General features: G+C 44.8%; 1 protein-coding gene across 1 annotated transcript in view; it reads left to right on the forward strand.

Moving 5' to 3' along the window:
• The first annotated feature begins 3,841 nt into the window (after window positions 1-3,841).
• The window catches only part of FMN2 (formin 2), a 262,700-nt gene continuing 245,372 nt past the window's right edge, over window positions 3,842-21,169 (forward strand). Inside the window, 1 exon segment of the mRNA XM_053667283.1 lies at window positions 3,842-5,548. Coding sequence (XP_053523258.1) covers window positions 3,982-5,548 — 1,567 coding nt within the window. The 5' untranslated portion in view covers window positions 3,842-3,981.

Consider the following 21,169-nt stretch of genomic DNA (forward strand, 5'->3'; position numbering starts at 1 on the left):
TCGGCTCTGGTGAGACGCCTCATGATAAAGCCAGTGTCTCTCAAATACAGCACTTTTGGCATTTGGGGCTGGATCCTTCTTAAATTGGGGGGCGGTGCTGTCAAATGCATTAGGTTTAGCAACATCCCTGGGGCCATTAGCTTTCCCCCTCTCCTTGTAACAACCAGAAGTATCTCTAGACAGCGCCAAACTTCCCGTGGGGAGCAAACTCATCGCCCTGGTTGAGAGGCATTGATGATAAGAAGGGAGAATTGTGAGAGTTGGAAGTGGGGGTGGGGGAAGCATGGGAAGGGCATTTGGGATGGGAAATATGAATGGGTTTGAGAGACATTGAGGAGGAAGAATAGAGAAATCTCTGTGACTAGTGACACGTGGGGACTCGGGGAGAGGGAGGGGGCATCAACAAGCCCCATTCAGGCAACTGGAGAGATTGCGGTGCCTTCACTGAAGGAAAGAACACAGGAGGGTGAAGTGTGCAGGAGAAGGTGAGTTCACTCTCAGACACGTAGGGTGTGAGGAGGGAGCAGGACGAACTGGGTACCTAAAATGAGATCTGCTTGTTTTGCTGGAGATTCTCAAATGTTCCACCAAGGTTAAGCAGAGAAGAAAACTTAAAAAACAAGATTCAAAACCATTTTGGTATTGAGAGACACTGAATGGAGACAGTGGTGGAGGAGGAGGAGCTGAGAGAAGAGAAAAAGAAGGGATGTGTAATTCACGCAACAGGCAGGTAGGAGTGAAGAGAGGAAATTACTTATTCATTTAGTGTTTCTGCAGTGCCAATGACCATTACATGATTTTAATTTCAAAGAAGCTGGAAAATGAACACAGTTCTGGCAACTCAATTTCTTATGCAGCATTTTAGCATAAAAAATGGACATTGGCATTCAATCACAGTTGACACTTCCCTAGTGACTTTTCTGTATGAAAACATATAGAAAAGTTGGAAGATTGCCACAGCATCACCCATAGATCCGTCGCCTAAATGATATAATTAATATTTTACTATAATTGCTTGATTACAAATCTGTCCATGATATCGTCCACCCACTGAGGCATCTTATTCATTTGGTGCATTTTAGAGTAAGAGGCAGAAATCAGTACATTTACTTCAACTACGCCCACATGTACATGTTATGACCTGGCATTTAACCTTTGTCTCAAGTTTGTCAGTCCAGTTTTTTAAATATTATAGTCAAAGTCCATATCCAATGCTCTTGGTTGGGAGATGGGTAGCACCACATTTTGTTTTATATACAGTTTTTGTGACCTTTTGCGGATGCTAATATTGAAGACTTTGCCAACAATAATGGTAGGTTAGACCCTTGAACACAGAGGCAGGCCACATTGGCATATTTCCCTTCTGTGTCCTGGGACCTTGTACATTGCTGGGTACAGATTTGGATCTCTAATTATTTGTTAAGTGTGTTCTTGCTACATGATGTTCTTTCTTGATTGAATGGAGTTAAGCTTAAGTCACACCCCAGGCGTTTTGGGATGACTAACTGCCAAGGAATTCTTTGCAAACTTCTGCAGTTTGCCTCCGTGATGCCCTCACCAGTTCCTCAAAGACTAAACTGTGTGGTGTTTGTTATGAAGAATTTGGATCTAAATTTGTAGGTTTAAGCATTGCCTTTGCTGTTCCGTGACACTTGGGAGTTTCACATAATCCTTTGCATGTAATAGAGCTTTGTCAGCTGTGACCTGGTGCACAAATGTCATCTATTGTTTCACTCTCAAAGGATGTGAAGACATCCAGCAGTCTCCTCTCTCCTTTCCTCCTTCCTTGCCTCCCTTTTCCCTTCTCGTCTTTTGTCTCTGGAACTTGTAGAGTGTCTTTTGTCTCTGGAACTTGTAGAGTGTATCACAGAAGAAAATAGTAAGAGAACAAATAGCTCAGAATCAAAGATGTCCTGTGAAAGACAGAGCAAAAATCAAGATCCACTCCATGCTGCCTCAGCACAGACAGCAGCAGACAATTCCAACAGCCTCAGACAGAGTGTGCTCTCGGAGGAGCCTGGGTTCGAGAGGAGGGCAGTCTTGTGAAGGATGCTATACAAAGGCTTTGCAAGCAGCCAGAATTGCTCTGAGACTGGAGACACCCTGGCAAAGTCATTAAACTCGATTTCTCCAAACTAGTTACCCAGAAGGGCCACCTGAGGACCACTGGCCACCTGTCCTTAGGTTATCTGTTTTAAAGAAAGTAATTAGAAAAGAGGCTGGTAATTAATTATTGCTACATATACTTTAACATGACTTATAAGACCATTAATTTTTTTGATAAAAGTAGTTAAAGGGAGAGGTTCGAAATATTGGTCCACAAATACGCAAAAAAACCCACATTTGCTTGCTGCATTTAAATTGCTCCTGCGGGCTCACTTTAAAAATGCTAACATTCGGCATGGTTATTGCATAATTTCAAGTGGCTGACAATGAAATTCTTTTTTTAACATGTTTTTTAAAAATTACGTTATTGTTGTTCAATTACAGTTGTCTGCATTTTCCTCCCACCACTCTGCCCCCACCCCAGCCAAACCCCCTCCCTCGTTCCCATTCTCCCCCTTGGTTTTGTCCATGTGCCCTTTATAGTTGTTCCTGAAAACCCTTCCCCCCATTATCCACTCCCATTTCCCCTCTGGTTACTGCAGATTGATTTTAATTTCAATGTCTCTGGTTATATTTTGCTTGTTTCTTTCTTTTGTGGATTAAATTCTAACTTCAATACTTGCAACATGATTGTATAATGTGACTTTAATCTTATTTTAATTTACTACCTGGAACTTAAAAAAAATACCCATGATGTTTAAACATGCTTCTTAAATATAGGTAACTAAATTTCCTAAGTAATGAAAATAGCAACAAGATTTACAATGAGGGAAAGTTTCATGTTTATGTGGAAGCCAGAATGTGAACAAACTTCATCACAGTGAACTGTTGCTAACTTCTGAAATGACACGAGGACAAAGTTTGCCTTCAGGGGTCTGCTTGGGAAAGTGGTGATTTATAGCCTGACATCTCATTTCATGTGTGTGCCCTGGGTACCTCCTTTCTTCTTCCTTTTTTATGGGCAGCGACAATAGGGACGTGTTTAATATTGATGAGTTTGACCTCCTGGGAATTATAGTATACGCACCCTCTTAACATACAAAGTCTGTCTTATTTATATGGTAAACATAGAATTTGGGGGCTTAGCATTTTAATCAACTCTAATCTCCCAGTATTTTGTGGTTCCTCCACCTCGCCATTCTGTTAAAAAAAAGAGGTTAAAATGAATTGAAGGCCAATATTCTCCCATGGAGAATATTGCAAGGTCTGCGTGGAGCATAAAAGCATGACTATGTGTCGTTACCCTCCCTAAACCATATGCTCAAGTACATAAGTGTTAAGGAAAATCAATGATTAAAGAAGAGTTCATCCATCCCACAGATATTTATTGATGACCCACGCTTCCGAAGGCAGGTGTGTGTACGGATGGGTGTACATGTAAGTGTATGTGACTTAGCACCTCCAAGGTGAAATTTGGCTTCAGTGTTGCCCTGTCCCAACTTCCCCTTTCCGCCTAACTCTTCTTCTGGCCTGTCCGGAGCTTTGAAGTTCTGCGTGCACCTTCCAGCTGACGAGCTCTCGGGGTGCAATCCGCCCTGGAGACTCCAGTCTTGGAGACAGAGGACGCGTTTTCGCGCCCGGCCGGGGCGGGGAGCCAGGCCCCGCCGCGTCCCGCGCAGCCATTGGCTGGCGCCGCGCGCTGCACTGAGCATGTTCGCGCCTCGCGGGTCCCGGGCTGCAGTCGCCGCCGCAGCCGCCGCGCATTGTGCACAGCGGCTGCAGGAGAGCGCGCGGCCAGTGGGGCTCGCGTTGGCCTCGCTTCCCGGCGGCTCGCCCGGCAGCCTGACTGGCCTGGGAGACGCCCCGCGCCCGGGCCGGGGGCCCCGGAGGGCCGCGATGGCCTGAGAGCCCGAGGCGCGGCGGCCGGAGTGCGACATGGGGAACCAGGATGGGAAGCTGAAGAGGAGCGCAGGTGATGCCTCCCACGAAGGCGGCGGCGGCGCGGAGGATGCTGTTGGGCCCAGGGATGTGGAGGCCACAAAGAAGGGGAGCGGGAGCAAGAAGGCTCCGGGCAGGCACGGCAAGGGGGGCGGCGGCGGCGGCGGCGGGGAGCCCGGCAAGAAGAAGGGCAAGTCGGAGTCGAGAGCCTCGGTGTTTTCCAACCTCAGGATCAGGAAGAACCTGTCCAAGGGAAGAGGCGCCGGCGGCTCCCGCGAGAATGTGCTGGACTCCCAGGCCCTGCAGACCGGGGAGCTGGACAGCGCTCCCTCCCTCATCACCAAGACCCCGGACCTCAGCCTGTCCGCGGACGAGACCGGCCTGTCGGATACCGAGGGTGCCGACGCCTTTGAGGTGACCCGTCCGCGTGGCCCTAAGCAGGCGGAGGCTGGGGTCCGGAGCCAGGCTGTCGCCGAAGATTTGGAAACTGCGGCAGGGGCGCAGGATGGACAAAGGACCAGTTCGGGCTCGGACACGGACATCTATAGCTTCCACTCGGCTACGGAGCAAGAGGATTTGCTCTCAGACATCCAGCAGGCGATCCGCCTGCAGCACCTCCAGGGCGCCCAGGGGCCAGCAGTGTCCCCCGTCGCCACCTCCCCACAGCCCGGGGCCTTCCTGGGCCTGGACCGATTCCTGCTGGGGACCAGCGGCGTGGCTGCGGAGGCCCCGGGCAGTCCGGACACCGAGCCGCCGCTGTCCGCGCTCTCCGACCTGCCCGAGAGCCCGGTCGCTGAGCCCCCGGTGCCTGAGCCACCGCCGCCCCCCAGCGGCCGCCGAGCCTCGGAGGCGCCCGTCCTGCCGGTGGCCCAGCCCACGGCCGTGGACTCATCCTCGTCCACCGTCTTCCAGTTTCCCGAGGTCGGGCCCGGAGAGGGTGCGGCCAGAGCCCCTGTGCAGAGGGCTGGGGACACGGATGAGGACGGCGAGGAGGACGCTTTTGAGGATGCTCCCCGCGGCTCTCCGGGGGAGGAGTGGGGCCTGGCGGCGGAAAAGGCCTCGCAGGGGGTGGGGGGAGAGCCGGGGGAGGGGGCGCGAGGGCCCTGCGCTCCCGCGGCCGCCTCCCTGCCGGGCAGCCCGGCCCCCAGCCCGCGCTGCGCCAAGCCCTACCCGCCCGTCACCCCCTGCTACATCAAGACCACCACCCGGCAGCTCAGCTCGCCCAATCACTCCCCGTCGCAGTCCCCCAACCAGAGCCCCAGGATCAAGAGGCGGCTGGAGTCCTCCCTGAGCCGGGGACCCAGAGCTGCCTTCGCCTCCGCGGCCGCCCCGGCCAAGAAGCACCGGGCCGACGGCGGCCTCTCGGGCGGCCTCAGCCGCTCTGCCGACTGGACCGAGGAGCTGGACGCCTGTGCGCCCCGGGCGGGAGGCTCGGCGCACCTGCTGGAGCGCGGGGCGGCCGCCGACAGTGGGACGCCCCCCGACGGTGCGACGCCCCCGCCGCTGGCAGCCAAGGCGTCTGGGGCGCAGGCGGCCGCGGATGGCTTCCAGAACGTGTTCACGGGTGAGCTCTTCCCGCCGCCGGTCCGCAGGTCGCAGGTCGCCTGCCAGTTAGGCCCTCCCCCTGCCCCCACCCTCTTAGGCTCTGAAAAGCCAAGGCCTGCCCGTGGCGTGTCCCTTCGTAGGGATTCACTTCATGTCTTACGCGTTGAAGGGAACAACTGAGTCGTGTCTGTCCTAAGTCATCTCGGGAAAGGGCTGCTCTGTCCATTTCTCCGGAATATCTGTTATTCTCTGTGTCCATTCCACCAGACAGATAGCTGGCCCACCATTCTCTTTCCTTCCTCGTCCCCACCCACAGCATTAAAAACCAAACACACCAAGTCGCTCACGGTCCTTTGAAGGGCCAGTGTGGAGAAATGAAGCAGTCGTTCTGCCAGAGCTGGTCTCTATATAGTCTCCAGATAGTTTCTGTCTTGCTGCAATCTTAACTAGTAGACCGCTTGGTGAAGTTACTCCTGCTTTGTGATGCAATCAAATCGGATGCACACTATTAGGAAAATTAATAAATAATGTATGAGAATGTTAGGGATCATTTTCATTTCCCTAATACTCTGGTCTCATGGTCCTCAAACACAGGGGGTAGGTCGGAGCTAGTGAAGGTGGGAAGGCCCAAAGCACACCGTTCTCCAGCCGCCACCTCTCTTTTGCGTCTGCCATAGACTTTTTTAGGCTCCTGAAAGGCCAGCTAACGGGTTAGTTTACTGCGGTAAATGCCTAGTAGTGCCAATGAGGTTACGCTTTCTCACACGTTTGTAGACGCCAAGGACTTACCTTGAGAGTCCGCTAAAGGAGTGCCAGTTTGCTTCATCCTTACTACCGTCTCCTCTTACTTATTAAAGGAAATACTGAGTGTAAGAATTCAAAGAGCTGGAAAATAATGAAAACTTGTACAAGTACTGATAGGTTTGGAATAAATATTTAAGTTAACTTTGCAAAGTGTAATTGGGAACGCTAAAGTCAGATGTTGTATTGCTTTAATAAATAGGCTGTAAAATGTTACTTAGATTACATTTCTCAATAAGCGTGGCTACTTTTTAGCTCGCTAAATGGTGTTAATATTTTGGCATTTTATCGATCGACCACATTTTTATTTTCATGTATGGGCTACCTTTTATTTTACATTATGGATTCTTAAGTGTAATATTTTACATGCTTTCTCTCTCCCTCTCCTTTTTACTTCTTTTCTTTTTTATTGTGTAGGTTAAGTTAAAAGAAATATTTCTAGTCTAATCCCCATTAGGTAAATTGTAAACAAACAAACAAAACCTCCCAAAAGACTATTTTTGAAGGAAGAAGATGGGAAATTTTTGGAGTTGATTCTTGTGAATTTAATGTTGGTGAGAAATCATGTATTTTCTCTGTATTTAGGTAACATTCTTTTTTTTTAGTGTTCCAGGTCCTTTTTTTCCCCACATTTTTTATTGTTATTTGAGTACAATTGTCTCCATTCCCCCCCCCCAACCCCAGCCCTCCCCACTTCCCACCCTTGATCCCACCCACCTTGGGGATTTTTCCATGTGTGCTTTTTACATATTCCCGAAAACCCTTTCCCCTTTACCCCCAGTGTCCCTCCCACCTCCCCATATTATTTTTCTAAAAGTGAGAACGTCACCATAATTAAGGCTATCATTCATTAATATTAACTGTTGCTCTTTCTAATAACATCAGATTTTGTAAATACAGTCATTTCATTCGTTTAACGAATATATATGTATGTGTACACACACACACGGCAGCCATATGTACCAGGCTTTACACACACACACACACACATACATACATACATACCCCATGGTTCTACCTTTCCCAGGCTCACATAGGAGCACTTAAGGATGGGTATACAGTACCACACTATGGGAAAGTCAAGGATGCAGTGACTTATCCCCTTGGCAGGGGCTAAGGGAAGAGGACTTTATGGGAAGATTGGTCAGAGTCCTGGAGGTAATAGGAGACCAAATAGGTCGAAGTTTTGCTTCCTTAAAGGAATAAAGTATACTCTTTGAACTTGCATTTTATGCTAAGTACTTCCAAAGTTGCAATTCGGGACTCTGTTAAAGGAATCCTGCTAAGGAAGTACCTGGGTTCCGTTGACCTCTCTCCAGGCAGAACGCTTTACTGTGCAGTTAATTGTTTTAATACGGACATCACCTACTTTGTATTTGATGGATGGAGATACTTGGTCAGTGGCCAGTACATCCTTACATAGTAGCTTCCATGTATTTTTATCACTCACTCACTTTCTTTCCAAAAAAGTAAGAAACCCCACAACAAAGAATCAGTAAGTTTCCCCTAATCTTGTAACTGGTAGGGAAATGGGGGTAGAGAAAGAGATGAAATAACTTTCTTAAGGTCAGACCGTGATTCATTCAGAGCCAGAGCCAGAAATAGAAGCTGCCTTGACTGGTTCATGTCTGAATATCCTTGCTTATTACTCATTTTTGGATCTTCACTGCTGTAAGACACCATTGACATAAATTTTTTAAAAATATGATAGAATTTATGGGCCTCACTTCTGAGATTGTTCTGGTTGCCGTGTTTAAGTTTTGACATGGCTGACCATGTGGCCGTGCTTGGGCCGGATAAGAGGCGATTGTTGGTTAGAGTGAGCCGCATTTTCTCAAGGCAGCCCTCCCGGAAGCTGTTCTCGTGGTGCTAGAATGAACCCAGATTGACCCGGGCCCCTCATTCCCAGCTGTTGTCTGTTTTCTTGTCCTCTGGCATCGCATTTGGTTCTTTGCCATCCTTTAGGATTTTAAGGGGGTCTTGGAGATTTTAGGATTTTAAGGGGGTCTTGGAGATTACCAGAGGTCCAAGGAGCACCCGCCTTGTCTGCAGGGAAATTGTTTTTTGGCCTTCATTTTGCCTGTCTTTCAGTCAATTAATTGCCAGCTCCCTTTGAGGCAGGTGATCATTAACACTCTAAATTTCCATAAACATCTTTTATTTTTAAGCCATAAAATGAGGGTTGTCAGCTCTGCAGGAAGGAACAGATGTTTTTTGCTTTTCACTGATTTTCAAATGTAGGGAGAAAATTCAAGGGGAAGAGATCTTTGTGGTATGTTTGCATTGGTTTGGTGTATATGTTTGGTACATCAAAAAACCTTTAGCCATGATGGAGACCAAAACTTTGCTCTTTTTTAGTGGTTAAAGAACCGATAGCATCTTAGGCCATTGCACTGAAATATTTCACAGTTAATTGGAAATACATCTTTTTCTGTGTGTGGGAGAAAAAAACTGCTTGTGAAGTTTGAGGGGCTCCTTTGCACATAAAGTCTAACGGGAGCTTGTGAAGAGAATTTTGCAGTTCATTAACATTTAGACGTGAAATTTGTTAACTTTGTAATGCTAAATCACTTTTGATAGGAATCCAAAGTCAATTATGCGTTCATCTGTGTTTTTAAAAAAATCATGGAATAAAACTTTGGTCTGTTTAAAACAGATTTATGTCATCTTCAGACTCATCATTGCTACATCCCAGGAAAACACTTGTGATCGCCTAACAGTGTGGAAGTGTGTCCTGCTGGCTCCAGCAGCTCGTTTCAGAGTTTCTGTATCGGTGTAGTTTGCACAAGGCCTTCCTTTCGGTCAGCTGCATGTTCCTAGAGCTATCTTAGCCTCTTCTCCCTCCAGTCCATCACGTCTAATTTGATTTTTCTGATCAGTTTGTCACTGGTTTCTAAATCCAGTGATTATGATATTAGCTATATTTGCTACTCTTCTCTTAAACGCCAGGCTCTGTGTTGTTACATTATATAATTATCTCTAGTCATTATCCCAGGCTTAAAGTAGAGCTTTTATCCTTTTTGTTTTCTTTTCCCATTGAGCCAGCTGAGGGTCAGGCAAGTGAAGTAACTTGCCTACAGGCAATAAGCTACTAAATGACCCCTGTAGGGTACGGTGTGCAGAAAACCATATGTGTTGTTAACGAGTATAAAATAAGACCACAGCCTCATCGCACTTTTAGATGACTAGCTAGTTAATAAAGGACTTGGGCTTTAGAATTTGGATTGTGTGATTCTCATTTTGGCTTTTCTAAAGGTTATCTTGATTTTTATATGACTAAGATTCATGTAGCTTATTAATTATGAAGCTGAATATTCAAAGGCCAGAAGCAGCCTTATTTCTAGCAGTAGCATTGGACAGACAGCAGATGTCCACTTAATGTCCAATAAATGAATGAAGATCAGAACTCATCCTGATGCGCACGCGCATTCATCCTGAACGCATCTGTCTTGCTGTCATGGGAATGCAGAAGGAAGGTTGTTGTTTTCCCCATGTCTTGCCTGTGGAACCGGGTTCCATACACCAACATAGAATTTAACAACACAGGCTGGGCCCAGCCTCACTGTTCTTAAATCATTTTAGTTTTGTCGCAAACATCCTTTCTCATTCTTTGTTTTGACTGTGGTTTGGATTGAAGTCAAGTACCCCAATAGCTGCAGTGACGGGTTTTAATTACTGCTTTATGAGCAGAGGACTGGCCTAGTTTTAAGTGCATTTAGGCGGTTGGATATAAGCCACGTGCGTTTGAAATTGAACAGGAGCTTTCTGAGCTGGGCTTCCTTCTGAGTCCATTAAAAAGGGGCTGAACATAAACAGCTGGGTGAAGGTATCTCCAGTAGTTAGAATTTAGCTACTATTATTCCAGGTAAATTTGCATTCTAAGGTTTGCTGTTTAGTTCAGTGACTCTCAATTTTTTTCTCAATGTCGGAGAAATTTCACATTAATAATGTTAAGATCAACTGAAATTCTGTCTGTAAAGTCTCTACGACTCTGCCTGGCACATAAGTACTCTTTGCTTTCGTGTCCCGGTTTATTGCTTCAGTGAACTTCATGGTTCAAAGTGGTCAGAACCAGATTCTTAAAGCAAAATAAAACAATTATGATGTTGTATACACATGTTTGGCGGGCTATAATTAAGTCATAGCTGAGAATTCATATTTCTAGTCCCTAGATTTTTTTGCACATTACGTTATACATCATGTTTTCTTTTTTTCCCCCTCCATTTTTTATGATTGTAAGCCTGTTGGCCACTTTATCAGAAATTCTGGTTTACTTTCAGGTTTGAATAAGACAAGCATCTGGTGGGGGCGTGGCTCTGTGCTGGGGGCGTGGCTCTGTGCCAGGGGCGGTGCTGAGGGCTGGAAGAGGAATCCCAGTGCACACCCTCAGTATTGTGCTCCGCGCAGCATCTGGCTACAAACGTCTGACTTTGCAGCCTTAACCTCCCACAGTCTCCTTCATAAACCTTCTACGTCAGTCAAGTTAATCTGCTTACTGCTCTACGAACATGCATTTCAGTGTTCTGACTGTGCCTTTGTCTTGCAGTTTTTACCCTCTTGGAACACCCTGCTTGTCTCTGTGGATTTCACATCTGAAAAGGGCTGGTTAAATTCCCATTTCTTCGTCTGTATCTGTTCCAGCTACACCTCACTGGCAGTCACCTCCTTGTCTCTGTCCCCGCTCTCTATGTCACCTTTTACATACCTCTTGGGTTTAGGGATTCTTTTGGTCTTCTCTCTCACTTCCTTGGCTTTTCTTTGCTTCTTGCCTGCTTCTGTTCGTTCACCATGCTCTCTTCTATCAACCAGTCCAGAAATATCTCCCCCCTGCCTGCTGTGCGCCGGCCACTATGATAGGCACTGAGACTGCTGACCGAGGTCTCTGGAAATACTTGTGCTCCATTTTTTTTTTTAAACAGTCAAGTTGGGTCTCTTGGCTTTCTGCTAGTAACTAAAACTAATTGAATTTACACTAGAAAATTACTATTTTGGGTAGTTGAAATTAATTATTTTCATGGAAGTGGGATTGAATCTCTGGTGAAAGTTCAATGCTACTTTGGTGGAACTCGCGTTAAGAGAACATGTATTCCTGTTGTCGTCGGTTGGTCTTAAAATAGCAATGATAATGTAGTCACTTTGAGTTTTCAAATATAAATTTAATTGGTAATGAAAAAGAGGTAAAGGAAATAGAAAAACTTCTATTACTCTGCTCATGCCTGCTTTTCGCACTACAGGTAATAACCTGATGTTAATGAAATTCAGCACTGAGGGAGCACTAGGAAGGCACAAATAAGCACTCCCTTGTGACTTGATAGTTATTGGATGTAATTTTAGCAACTGAACACTTTCTAAGGATTTTTATCTTAATATAAATACATGGCTTCTAATCAATGGACGATGGTCCTAAGGCAAGCTATTACAACATCAAAATGATTAGAGCAAATAATAACAGTTATTGGGTGATAGAAGAGGATGCTGACCATGCTAGAGTGTTGCTGCCCTTCGATATCTGCTCCAGCGTGGGTGAGGCAGAGGAAAGATGTACGCCTTCCTCCTTTCCAGGGATATACATGGCTGTGTTGAGTGCCTAGGAAAATTACTGCTACTCTTCTGTAACCTGGTCAGTCTCCATGGCACCCTGGACTGCCTGGAAACTTTATTATTTGTTACAACAGAGCTTCCATGGACTGATAATGGTCCTTTTATTTGCAGGGGTAATGGATAATTTTTGGAGAAAATCAAGCCTTTATTGTGTTTTCAAATTATGCCTAAAGATGCTTAAACATTACTCAGTTTGGCTCTCTTTTTATACTCTAAGAAGGGTTCTTTGTTCTAGTATTCAGTGGTATAGTGGACATGTATGGGGAACAGCTCTCCGTCATTTAAATTGTTGCTTTATAGATACACATGGGAAAAACCGCGTTCGTCAGTAAATTAGGAGCAGCACTATGACAATAGACACATTGAGAGGTCTTTCCATCTGCTTCCCTTTTAAAGTACGTTGTTGATGCTGGCAGAGGCCATTCTTTCTTTGCTGAGCCCCCCGAGTCATATATGAAGGGTTCATTCTGTTTGGGACACCACATCTGAGTCTCTGTCAACCTGGCCGATATCATTAGCCCTGGTCTGATGATTTCCTGAGACCCAACCTGAAGGCCTACCCAAGCTGCTTCCAGTGGCTTTTCCATACAGATGGCCTGTCTTGGCTCATGCTGTGGTCTTTCCTAAACTCTCTCAAAGGCTCACAAGCCCAAAACAAGCAGCAGCTGGCCTCAGCATCCACAATACTTCTTGCTAAGCAGCCCCAAACCTGGCACTAGTGGCATCTGGCCTCAATGTACAGCTTAGCTCTTCCAGACACCTCCAAGCCCAGCATAAGTGGCAACCACTGCAGATCATTTCTCATATGAAGGGCAGGGCGCAGGCAGCAGCTGACCTGGGCTCACAGTAGAGCCCCTCCCAAGAGGCTCCAGAACTGGCGTATCCAGTGGCCAGCTGCAGACCACGCCAGAGCAGCACCCCACCACCTTCACATATAACACACCCAAGGAGCAGATTCTGCAGGCAACAGAGCCCAGTTAATGCAAATCCTGTTATATACGGTTGGCCCCTGCACAAGAGCTCCTCCACTGTCGTCATGGCCTGTCCTCACAGCCAGTCAGCTTGAGGGTCAGTCCCACCCTCTGATGTACCAACAGCAATCAAGGCTCGACTACAATAGGAGGGCACACACACCTCGTATGAGGGACACACCTGGAGCTCTTGCACCCCACAGGTCACATATTATTATACAAGGCTACTCTGCCAAGACTGGAAGACACAGCAGCTATATCTAATTCAAACAGGGGGACAACCAAAGTGAGCAGAAAAAGAAACATGTCCCAAAGGAAAGCATGGCACAAAACTCCAGAAAAAAAACTACACAGAATGGAGACAAGCAACCTACCAGATGCAGAGTTCAAAACACTGGTTCTAAGTATGCTCAGTGCACTCAGTGAGAACTTCAGCAAAAAGAGAGGGAATATAAAAATGGAGATGGGACAACATCAAAAAGAACCAGTCTGAAATGAAGAACACAATAACTGAAATGAAGAATATGCTTAAGAGGGAATCAAGAGCAGGTGAGATGAAAAAGAGGATTGAGTTTATGAGTTGGAAGACGAGGTAGCAGAAAACACTCAATCAGAACAGCAAAAAGAAAAAATAAAAAAATGAGGATACTTTAAGGGGCATCTGAAACTACATCAAACATGCCAATATTTGCATCCTAGGGGCCCCAGAATGAGAAGAGAGGTGAAGAAATAATGACAGAAAACTTCCTTACTTGGCAATGGAAAACACATACAAACCCAGAAGGCACAAAGAGCCCCAAACAAGATGAACCCCCAAAAGGCCCACACCAAGACACATCATAATTAAACGGCCAAAAGTTAAAGACAGAAGGAAAATCTTAAAATCAGCAAGAGAAAAGAAGCTAGTTACCTAAAGGGAGCTCCCATAAGACTGTCTGTTGATATCTCAACAGATACTTCGCAGGCCAGAGGGGATTGGTGCAAAATATTCAAAGAAATGAAAAGACCTACAACCAAGAGCGCTCAGCAAAGCTACTGTTTAGAATTGAAGGACAGGTAAAGAGCTTCTCAGAGAAGACGAAGTTAAAGGAGTTCATCTCCATCAAAGCAGTATTACAAGACATGTTCAGAGGATGTATTTAAGAAGAAGAAAAGGTAAAAATATAAATAATAAAATGACAATAACTACATATATAGGAACAATTACTTTAAATGTAAATGGATTAAGTGCTCCAATCAAAGCACGCAGAGTGGCTGGACGGGAAAGAACACAAGACCCTTACACATGCTGCCTACAAGAGACTCACTTCAGGTTGAAGAACACACAGACTGAAAGCGAAGGGATGTAAAAGTTATTTCACGGAAATAGAAATAAAAAATATGGGGTAGCAATACTTACACCAGACAAAACAGACTTTAAAACAAAGGCTATAATAAGAGACAAAGAAGGACCCAGCAATTCCACTTCTGAGTATTTAACTGAAGAAATCCAAAACACTATATTGATAAGACATATACATCTGTATGTTCATTGCAGCATTATTGACATAGTCAAGATATGGAAGCAATCTGAATGTCCACCGATAGATTAGTGGATAAAGAAGATGTGGTGTATACAAGGTGTTGGGCAAAAGCCCAGAGATATCTTCTGGAGGGTGAGCTCCTTGTAGTACAGGCTTCTCCTGCTAGGTGAGTGTTCTAGGGATCATCTGTATCAGTGTACCAGCTGGTGTTGTTGTGAGAGGTGGCATTTGGCTTCATGAATGTTTTTTGAAGACTTTTTCCAATGCATTTGCCTATTTCATGATGGGTGATTTACGAGTGCACTTGTCCACATCATGCTGAGTGTTCAGCAGTTTTTGACCCAAACCAGCATGACCCCTGTGCCCCATCCTCCCTATTCCCCTGGTCTCACCCCAGGTGACTTTTTTCTGTTTCTCCCAGATGAAAAAAGTCCTCAGGGGGAAATGTTTTGCCAGTGTGGAAAAGGTGAAACAAAAAAATGGCAGAAGCACTAAAAGTCATCAAAACTGACAAGCTCAAAAACTGTTTTGAACAGTGGAAAAATGTCTTAAATTACATCATGTGGAGAGTACTTTGAAGGTGACTAAGTTTAAACATGTAAGAATAAATACAGTTTTTTACCACTGAATTCCAAGGGATAATTTTAGTTCTGTCTTGTACATGAGATATTACTCAGCTATACAAAAATAAAACTCTGCCATCTGCAACAACATGGATGGACCTAGAGGGTATTATACTAAGTGAAATAAGTCAGACAGAGAAAGACATCATATATGGAATCTCGAAAACAAAATAAACAAAACAACACACTCATAGATACCGAGAACGGTTTGATGGTTCCCAGATGGGAGGGTTGTGTGAAAAAGGTCAAGAAATTGAGAAGTATGAAAATGGTAGTTACAAAATAGTCACAGGGATGGAAAGTGTTGTATATACAGTCAGGAATATTGTAATAACTATGGTTTCAGTTGGGTACTAGGTTTATCAGGGTGATCAGTTCTTAAGTTGCAAAAATGCCTAATTACTATGTCGTATTCCTGAAACTAATATAATATTGTGCATCAATTCTAATTGAAAAAATTTTAAAAATTAAAAAACATAAGGTATCGCACGGTTGCAAAAGTGAATGCAGGCTTGCTGGGAAGCTGGTTCCTCCAAGTCCCATCCAACCCTGAAATTTTAGAGAAGCGATGTTTCCAGCAATCACCCTTTTTCCTAATAGTGTTCCCTAATTAGTGTTTCCTAATAGAAGATCTAAACATACTTAGATCTTCTCTTTGTTATCATAGCTGGAGAAAATCCCAATGCCGGAGGATCCATTTATACCGTGGGTAAAGATGCTTTGCGTATCTGTAATGATTGGAAAGGCAGCGATGTTTTGACCTGGAGAGTTTGGTGAATTGTTCACTGATGTCAAAGGAGATCTGTGTTGGTCGGACTGCCCTCATCTGATATGAACTTAGCTCTTTGTGTTTTTTAACATTAAGGTTGTAACTGTATGTGGTGAGCATGTCATTGAACCTCAGTACGTTAGTTCATCAGCCTGTGTGCACTGGCCAAAAGAAAGGCACAAGGAGGGGTTTGCAGCGGAGAAAGGAGTTTGTTGTTTTAGAACTGGCCAGTGCAGAGAACATTCGAGCCCGTGTTCCGAAAGACCTGACTCCTCATTGGCATGTCGGTAACAGATTTTATAGGGCAAACTCACATGACACGGTGGGGTAGGGGTTGGGCCCACGTTGGGAGCTGATTGACTGAGGGCGAGGTAAGAGTAATACATTATTTCCCCAGGTGTGGAGGACAGTTCAGAGGTCTCTTCTGTAGAGTCCCTCTGTCCAGTCTCATGGGAAAGTAGCCAGGGGGTTGGTGCACCTTAGGGCTCAGCCGCTGAAACATAACTTAGGTTCACGTGTGATGTTTAACTTGCCAGAGGTCCGACCCAGTGACTACTAGGTCTGGGCTGCTGTCTTTGGCTGTCTCAGGGGTTAATGATTATCAAGGGGAAAGGTCAGGGCTCTGGTATGGAAAGAGAGAGAGAGAGAGAAAGAAACAGAGAGATTTCCAAAACTGGAGTCACAAATCAAATCAAAATATGAAGACGCTTGGTTCCAAGTGGTTGACCTATTTAATGGTAATACCCAAGGGCCCGGCAGCAGTAAGGGGTGTTTGAGCGTTGTTGGTAGGGTGATGGTGTGGGTCTAATAACATAGTTTTAATTTGAACATTTCACCTAAAACATCATATGGTAGGCTTCAGTGTGATATCGTTATGTTACAGAATTACATGCTTGTGGTTTTATAATAAAAGATTTTATAATAAAAAGGGACGTTATTTGTGCCGGACCCTGTATGGAAGGGAGAAGCTGTGTTGTAGGATGTGTGACCCAAGGGTTTGCTGTGTATGGAGTGTCTCTAACACCGGCAACAAACACATCGAGCAAGTCCTTTTACATTTATTATCTACCATGGAAGTCAGCTGTTCTTGGATGGATTATACTTCGCATTTTTCCTTTTAGTTTAAACTGCTCAACTGAAGTAGTACTTTTAATTATCTTTTTTTCCAGTAAACGTTAATATATTGGTTTTGGTTATGTTTTCAATTTTCCCTATTATATATGTTTACTCAAATAATTTTATGAGTTTATGATATGCCATTTAGAAGTTTTCACCAATATGAAATATTTCTTAGAAACTAGAAAGCTAAAAGGTTGGAAGAACTGGTAGGTTTTTTACTTTTTAAAGAAGTTTTTTTGGCTTTAAACAAGTCAAGCTTGTTTAGGCTCATTAAGAAGCAAATGGACTATAATGGAACTATTTTTGGATCCCAAATAAGTGCATTCAAATGCTCTGTGGAGAGTTTTGTAGGCAATGACTCTCTTCCTTAGTTACATACAAGTTTTATCTTTTAAAAGAGTAATAAGAAAAATGGGATAACAGTGGAGATAGGTTTTTGTGCCTCACTTTTGAACCTATATACTTGGAGACAATTGGCCCCTCTTCCTCATCCTCCCTCTTCCCGTTTTTTAAACTGTAGACAAACCTCTGCCTCTTTGGGGAGGCGAAGTGCAGGACAGGAAATCTCTACGGGAGGTATTGCGTTTTACAACCACCCAAGATGTTCTGCAGGCCCATTCTCTGTTACTGTCCTTGCAGAGCTCCTAAATGGCTTTGAGGGAATAAAATGTTTGCATGGTTCCCTGGCACTTCATTTCAGGCTATACGGTTTGATTGATCTGTCCCTATTTTGGTCTTCAAAAAATCCAAAAGTATGTCAACTCCGTTGGATCTGGTATCTAGGCCTGAGTAAGAAGTGCGATGATTTAGGTGGAGAGACATGTGGGCTGAAAATGTGATATAAGTGACAAGTGACTCTGGGAAGCCTTTCATGTCTGGCTTGGATTATTTCTCTAAGGAGCATCATTTGAATCTAAGTTGACAGATCATTTTTATTCCCATGTGCTTTGGGATAATAGAAGCCAGGGATTGTGGTGTTAGGTTTAATTTTAGGCCAAACCAAGGCTGAGTCACCAATTAATTTCCTTTTGTATGTGCCGTCTTGGTTTCATTACCAACTGAAGTTCCCTATAGACGGCTGTGTCTGTCTCTGTAGCCTGTCTCTCACCTGGGTGTCGGGCACACCCCCCTTACATACTATGAGTCTAGGAGAGTCACTGTCTCTAAACGATACTCATTGTTTTTCCTACCCTCTAAGTGTTACAGCTACAAGTTCATGCACCCGAGTTTCAAAAGAAAGGCCAATATTCAACCCATCAGAGCATGGACTAAAAAAAGGTTTACTGATTGAGAAGGCCCAGCTCAAGAAGATGGGGTTGCCTTCTGGCTTCTCCAAATCTGTCTTAAGAGATCCCAGAATTCATGAGTCTTTTATTGTCAAGGGAAGGGAGGAGAAGTTAGGCAGGAGGTGAGTCTGGACCTTGGACAGCTGGGCTTCTGAGGGGATCCAAAGAAGGGCACGGAATTCCTAAATCTCTTTGTTCCTGGTGGGTTCCTTGACCCTTGCTGATCTGAGTCTGGTTCTGGAGACACCTGTAAATGTTTGAACAATGGTCACTTCTTTGTGTGTATTTCTTACCTTTTGGGGGAGGGGATCTCTCACAAGGGGGTGCTTAAGCCTCTAGCAAACTTTCTGTAGTCAATTGGCACGTCGATAGCTGGAGCTGTCCGCCTGAAGGTCATCAGAGAGAGCGTTTCGCTCTGTTATGTAATCACTTCCAGGTTTCCCAATGAAGGCATTGCTGTCCAGCCTTGCCATCTTCCTTGATTCTTCCACCTTCTCATACTTGAACTTGACATCAATGAGTCTTTCCATTTTCTCGATTCTTAAATACAGGGTGAGGCAAAAGGGGCTTTATGGCCATTCAGATGGACAATAATACAAAAATGAGTAAATAATACAAGAATAAACTGTGTTTTACATCCTCAGAACTGTAAACCGACGTTGGCCCCACCCTGTATTTCTGTGCTAAGTCTTCCTAGTTCTGTTTCCATTGCTTCTGCCATTTCTAAGAACAGATCACTCAACACTGAGATTTTATACATTCTCCCTGCCCATAGTCTGGCTCTTCTCTGATAACTCTCCACAAGGCAAGAGAGTAAACTATTTAAACTGCAAAGATGAACTAGCCACTCCTAGATTAGAAACATTTCAGTGATTCCTTACTGCCCTGAGGTTAAATACACACAGGCGATGTGTGTATTTATACACATAAATTTATACATGTGTATAAATACATATACAGCATATGATATATAAAAAATTATATGTATTTGTCCAATTCTTTGCTTCTTACTGCTCTATAATATTCCAGAGATTAAGAACTTTGCTAGGTTGTGCAACACCAGGGGGCGCTGTTCACGTTTATTGTAGGTGAATACTGCTCCGCTGCCAGCCCATCCCACCCCCCTTCCCCAGAGTCCTGGGATGTGGTGGGCGTGTACATTGCTCACTTTTCATTTAAGTGTTTGCTCCAGGATGAACTGGCACGCCCCCCATGCAACGCCCCCACGGGCACCACCCCGATGAGCACCCCCACCGTGTGTGAGAATTTCTCTCGGATGTATATTCAGCACTGAGACCGCTAGGTCATAAAATGGAGAATTTCTTAATTTATCTATAAACACAAAATGTTTTCCCCAGTTTGTACTTTATTGAAACGAAACATTAGTATTTATCTACATTTTGTAATTTTACCAAGCCAGTGTAGGAAGTGACACCTCATTGTGTTTACTGTTTACTTTGCATTTTATGTTACTACAGCCTTTGAGAAAACCTTCGTGTATTTTTAGCCATTTGATTTTACCATCTTTGAGTTGCTTGTTCATATTCTTCTACCTTTTTCTATGAGGTTTACTGATTTTCCTTGTTTATGCACACGGTTCCTTGTGCATTCCTGATATGATTCTATTACCCGTGTTAGGGATGTGACGGACCGCTGCTAGTCCTCTCTCTGGTCCCCTCTCCCTGTGCTAGAGGCTAACGTAGAAGTGACATTTCTCAGAGGCCCTTGCAGGTTATGTCTCAGATGCGGTTTGGGTTCGGTGGATTTGTGCCAGGTTTGGGATACCTACACAGGCCCAGGACTAACTTCCGCTGTTGCCCTTGTAAGCCCAGCTGAAGAACCACCAGTTCCCACTGGGGCAGGTCAGCGGGGGCCAGGTGTCCAGGTCGTGGGTGGGGCGTGGCGCTTCCCTGCCGCTGGATGGCGGAGCACAGTTCGGGGCTGGCTGGAACGCTGGACCTTCGGGAATGAAGCTTCCTGATCGTAGCCGTGGGTGTGTGAGCCTGGGCCGGGACCTTAGCTCAGAGAACAGGCAGCCACTTCTTTGGTGGCCTCGTCCTGCATTGTGGCCTGGTGAGTAGTTTCTAGAGTGTTTTTCTTCAGCCCTTCCAAAATTCTGTAAAGTAAGTAATCACCCACGGTGTGTCTCTTGTTACATAAAGAATCCTCAATGGATTCAGTTCTATGGAATCAGTGAAGTCTTAACATTTAGAATCAGTTTTAGATGTCATGAATATCTCCCCCAAGCCTTTGGTCTGTCTACAGCCCCTGTGAGTATGCGGTGCCACGGAGACTTTTGGTTTTATTTTTCTCCCTGCAGTGAGCCCATGTTTTCAACACCATCCATGAAATAGGTTTTACTCATTAGTTTTTTTTATCTTAATTTTTACCTTTTAATCCTCAGTTGAGCATATATTTATTGATTTTGAGAGAGGGAGAGAGGGAAACATTAACGTGAGAGAGAAACACTGATCAGTTGCCTCTTGCACATGCCCTGACCGGGGAGGGAACGTGCAACCTAAGTGTGTGCCCTGATGGGAATTGAACCTGTGACCTTTCTGAAGGATGATGCTCCAACCAACCAACCAACCAGGGCAAGTAACTTTTTGAATACTTGGTCTTATTGTGATATTTTGTTATAAATAACATCAAGCACATTATTTACTACTCTAGATATTCTCAGTGTGTCAGGTGGCAAAAATGCATGAAATATGAGTCCAGTTCACCACACAGAGCAGTCAACTTCTTCAAAACAATAATCAAGAAACACTACTTAAGGACTCAGATAGGAAACTAGTGAATCTGCACCCGATTGGCACGTGTTTTAACGTGTTTTATAAAGGGCAAGCTATCTCAATATTCCTGTTTTACCTGGAATTTTGGCCCCACCAGTGTGCTCAGAGGAAGGGAGCTTCCGAAGCAGTGTCGGAATCCGTACTATTTATAG

Source organism: Artibeus jamaicensis, unplaced genomic scaffold, assembly GCF_021234435.1.
Source record: "Artibeus jamaicensis isolate MK-2021 breed Jamaican fruit bat unplaced genomic scaffold, CSHL_Jam_final contig_467, whole genome shotgun sequence".
NCBI lineage: Eukaryota > Metazoa > Chordata > Mammalia > Chiroptera > Phyllostomidae > Artibeus > Artibeus jamaicensis.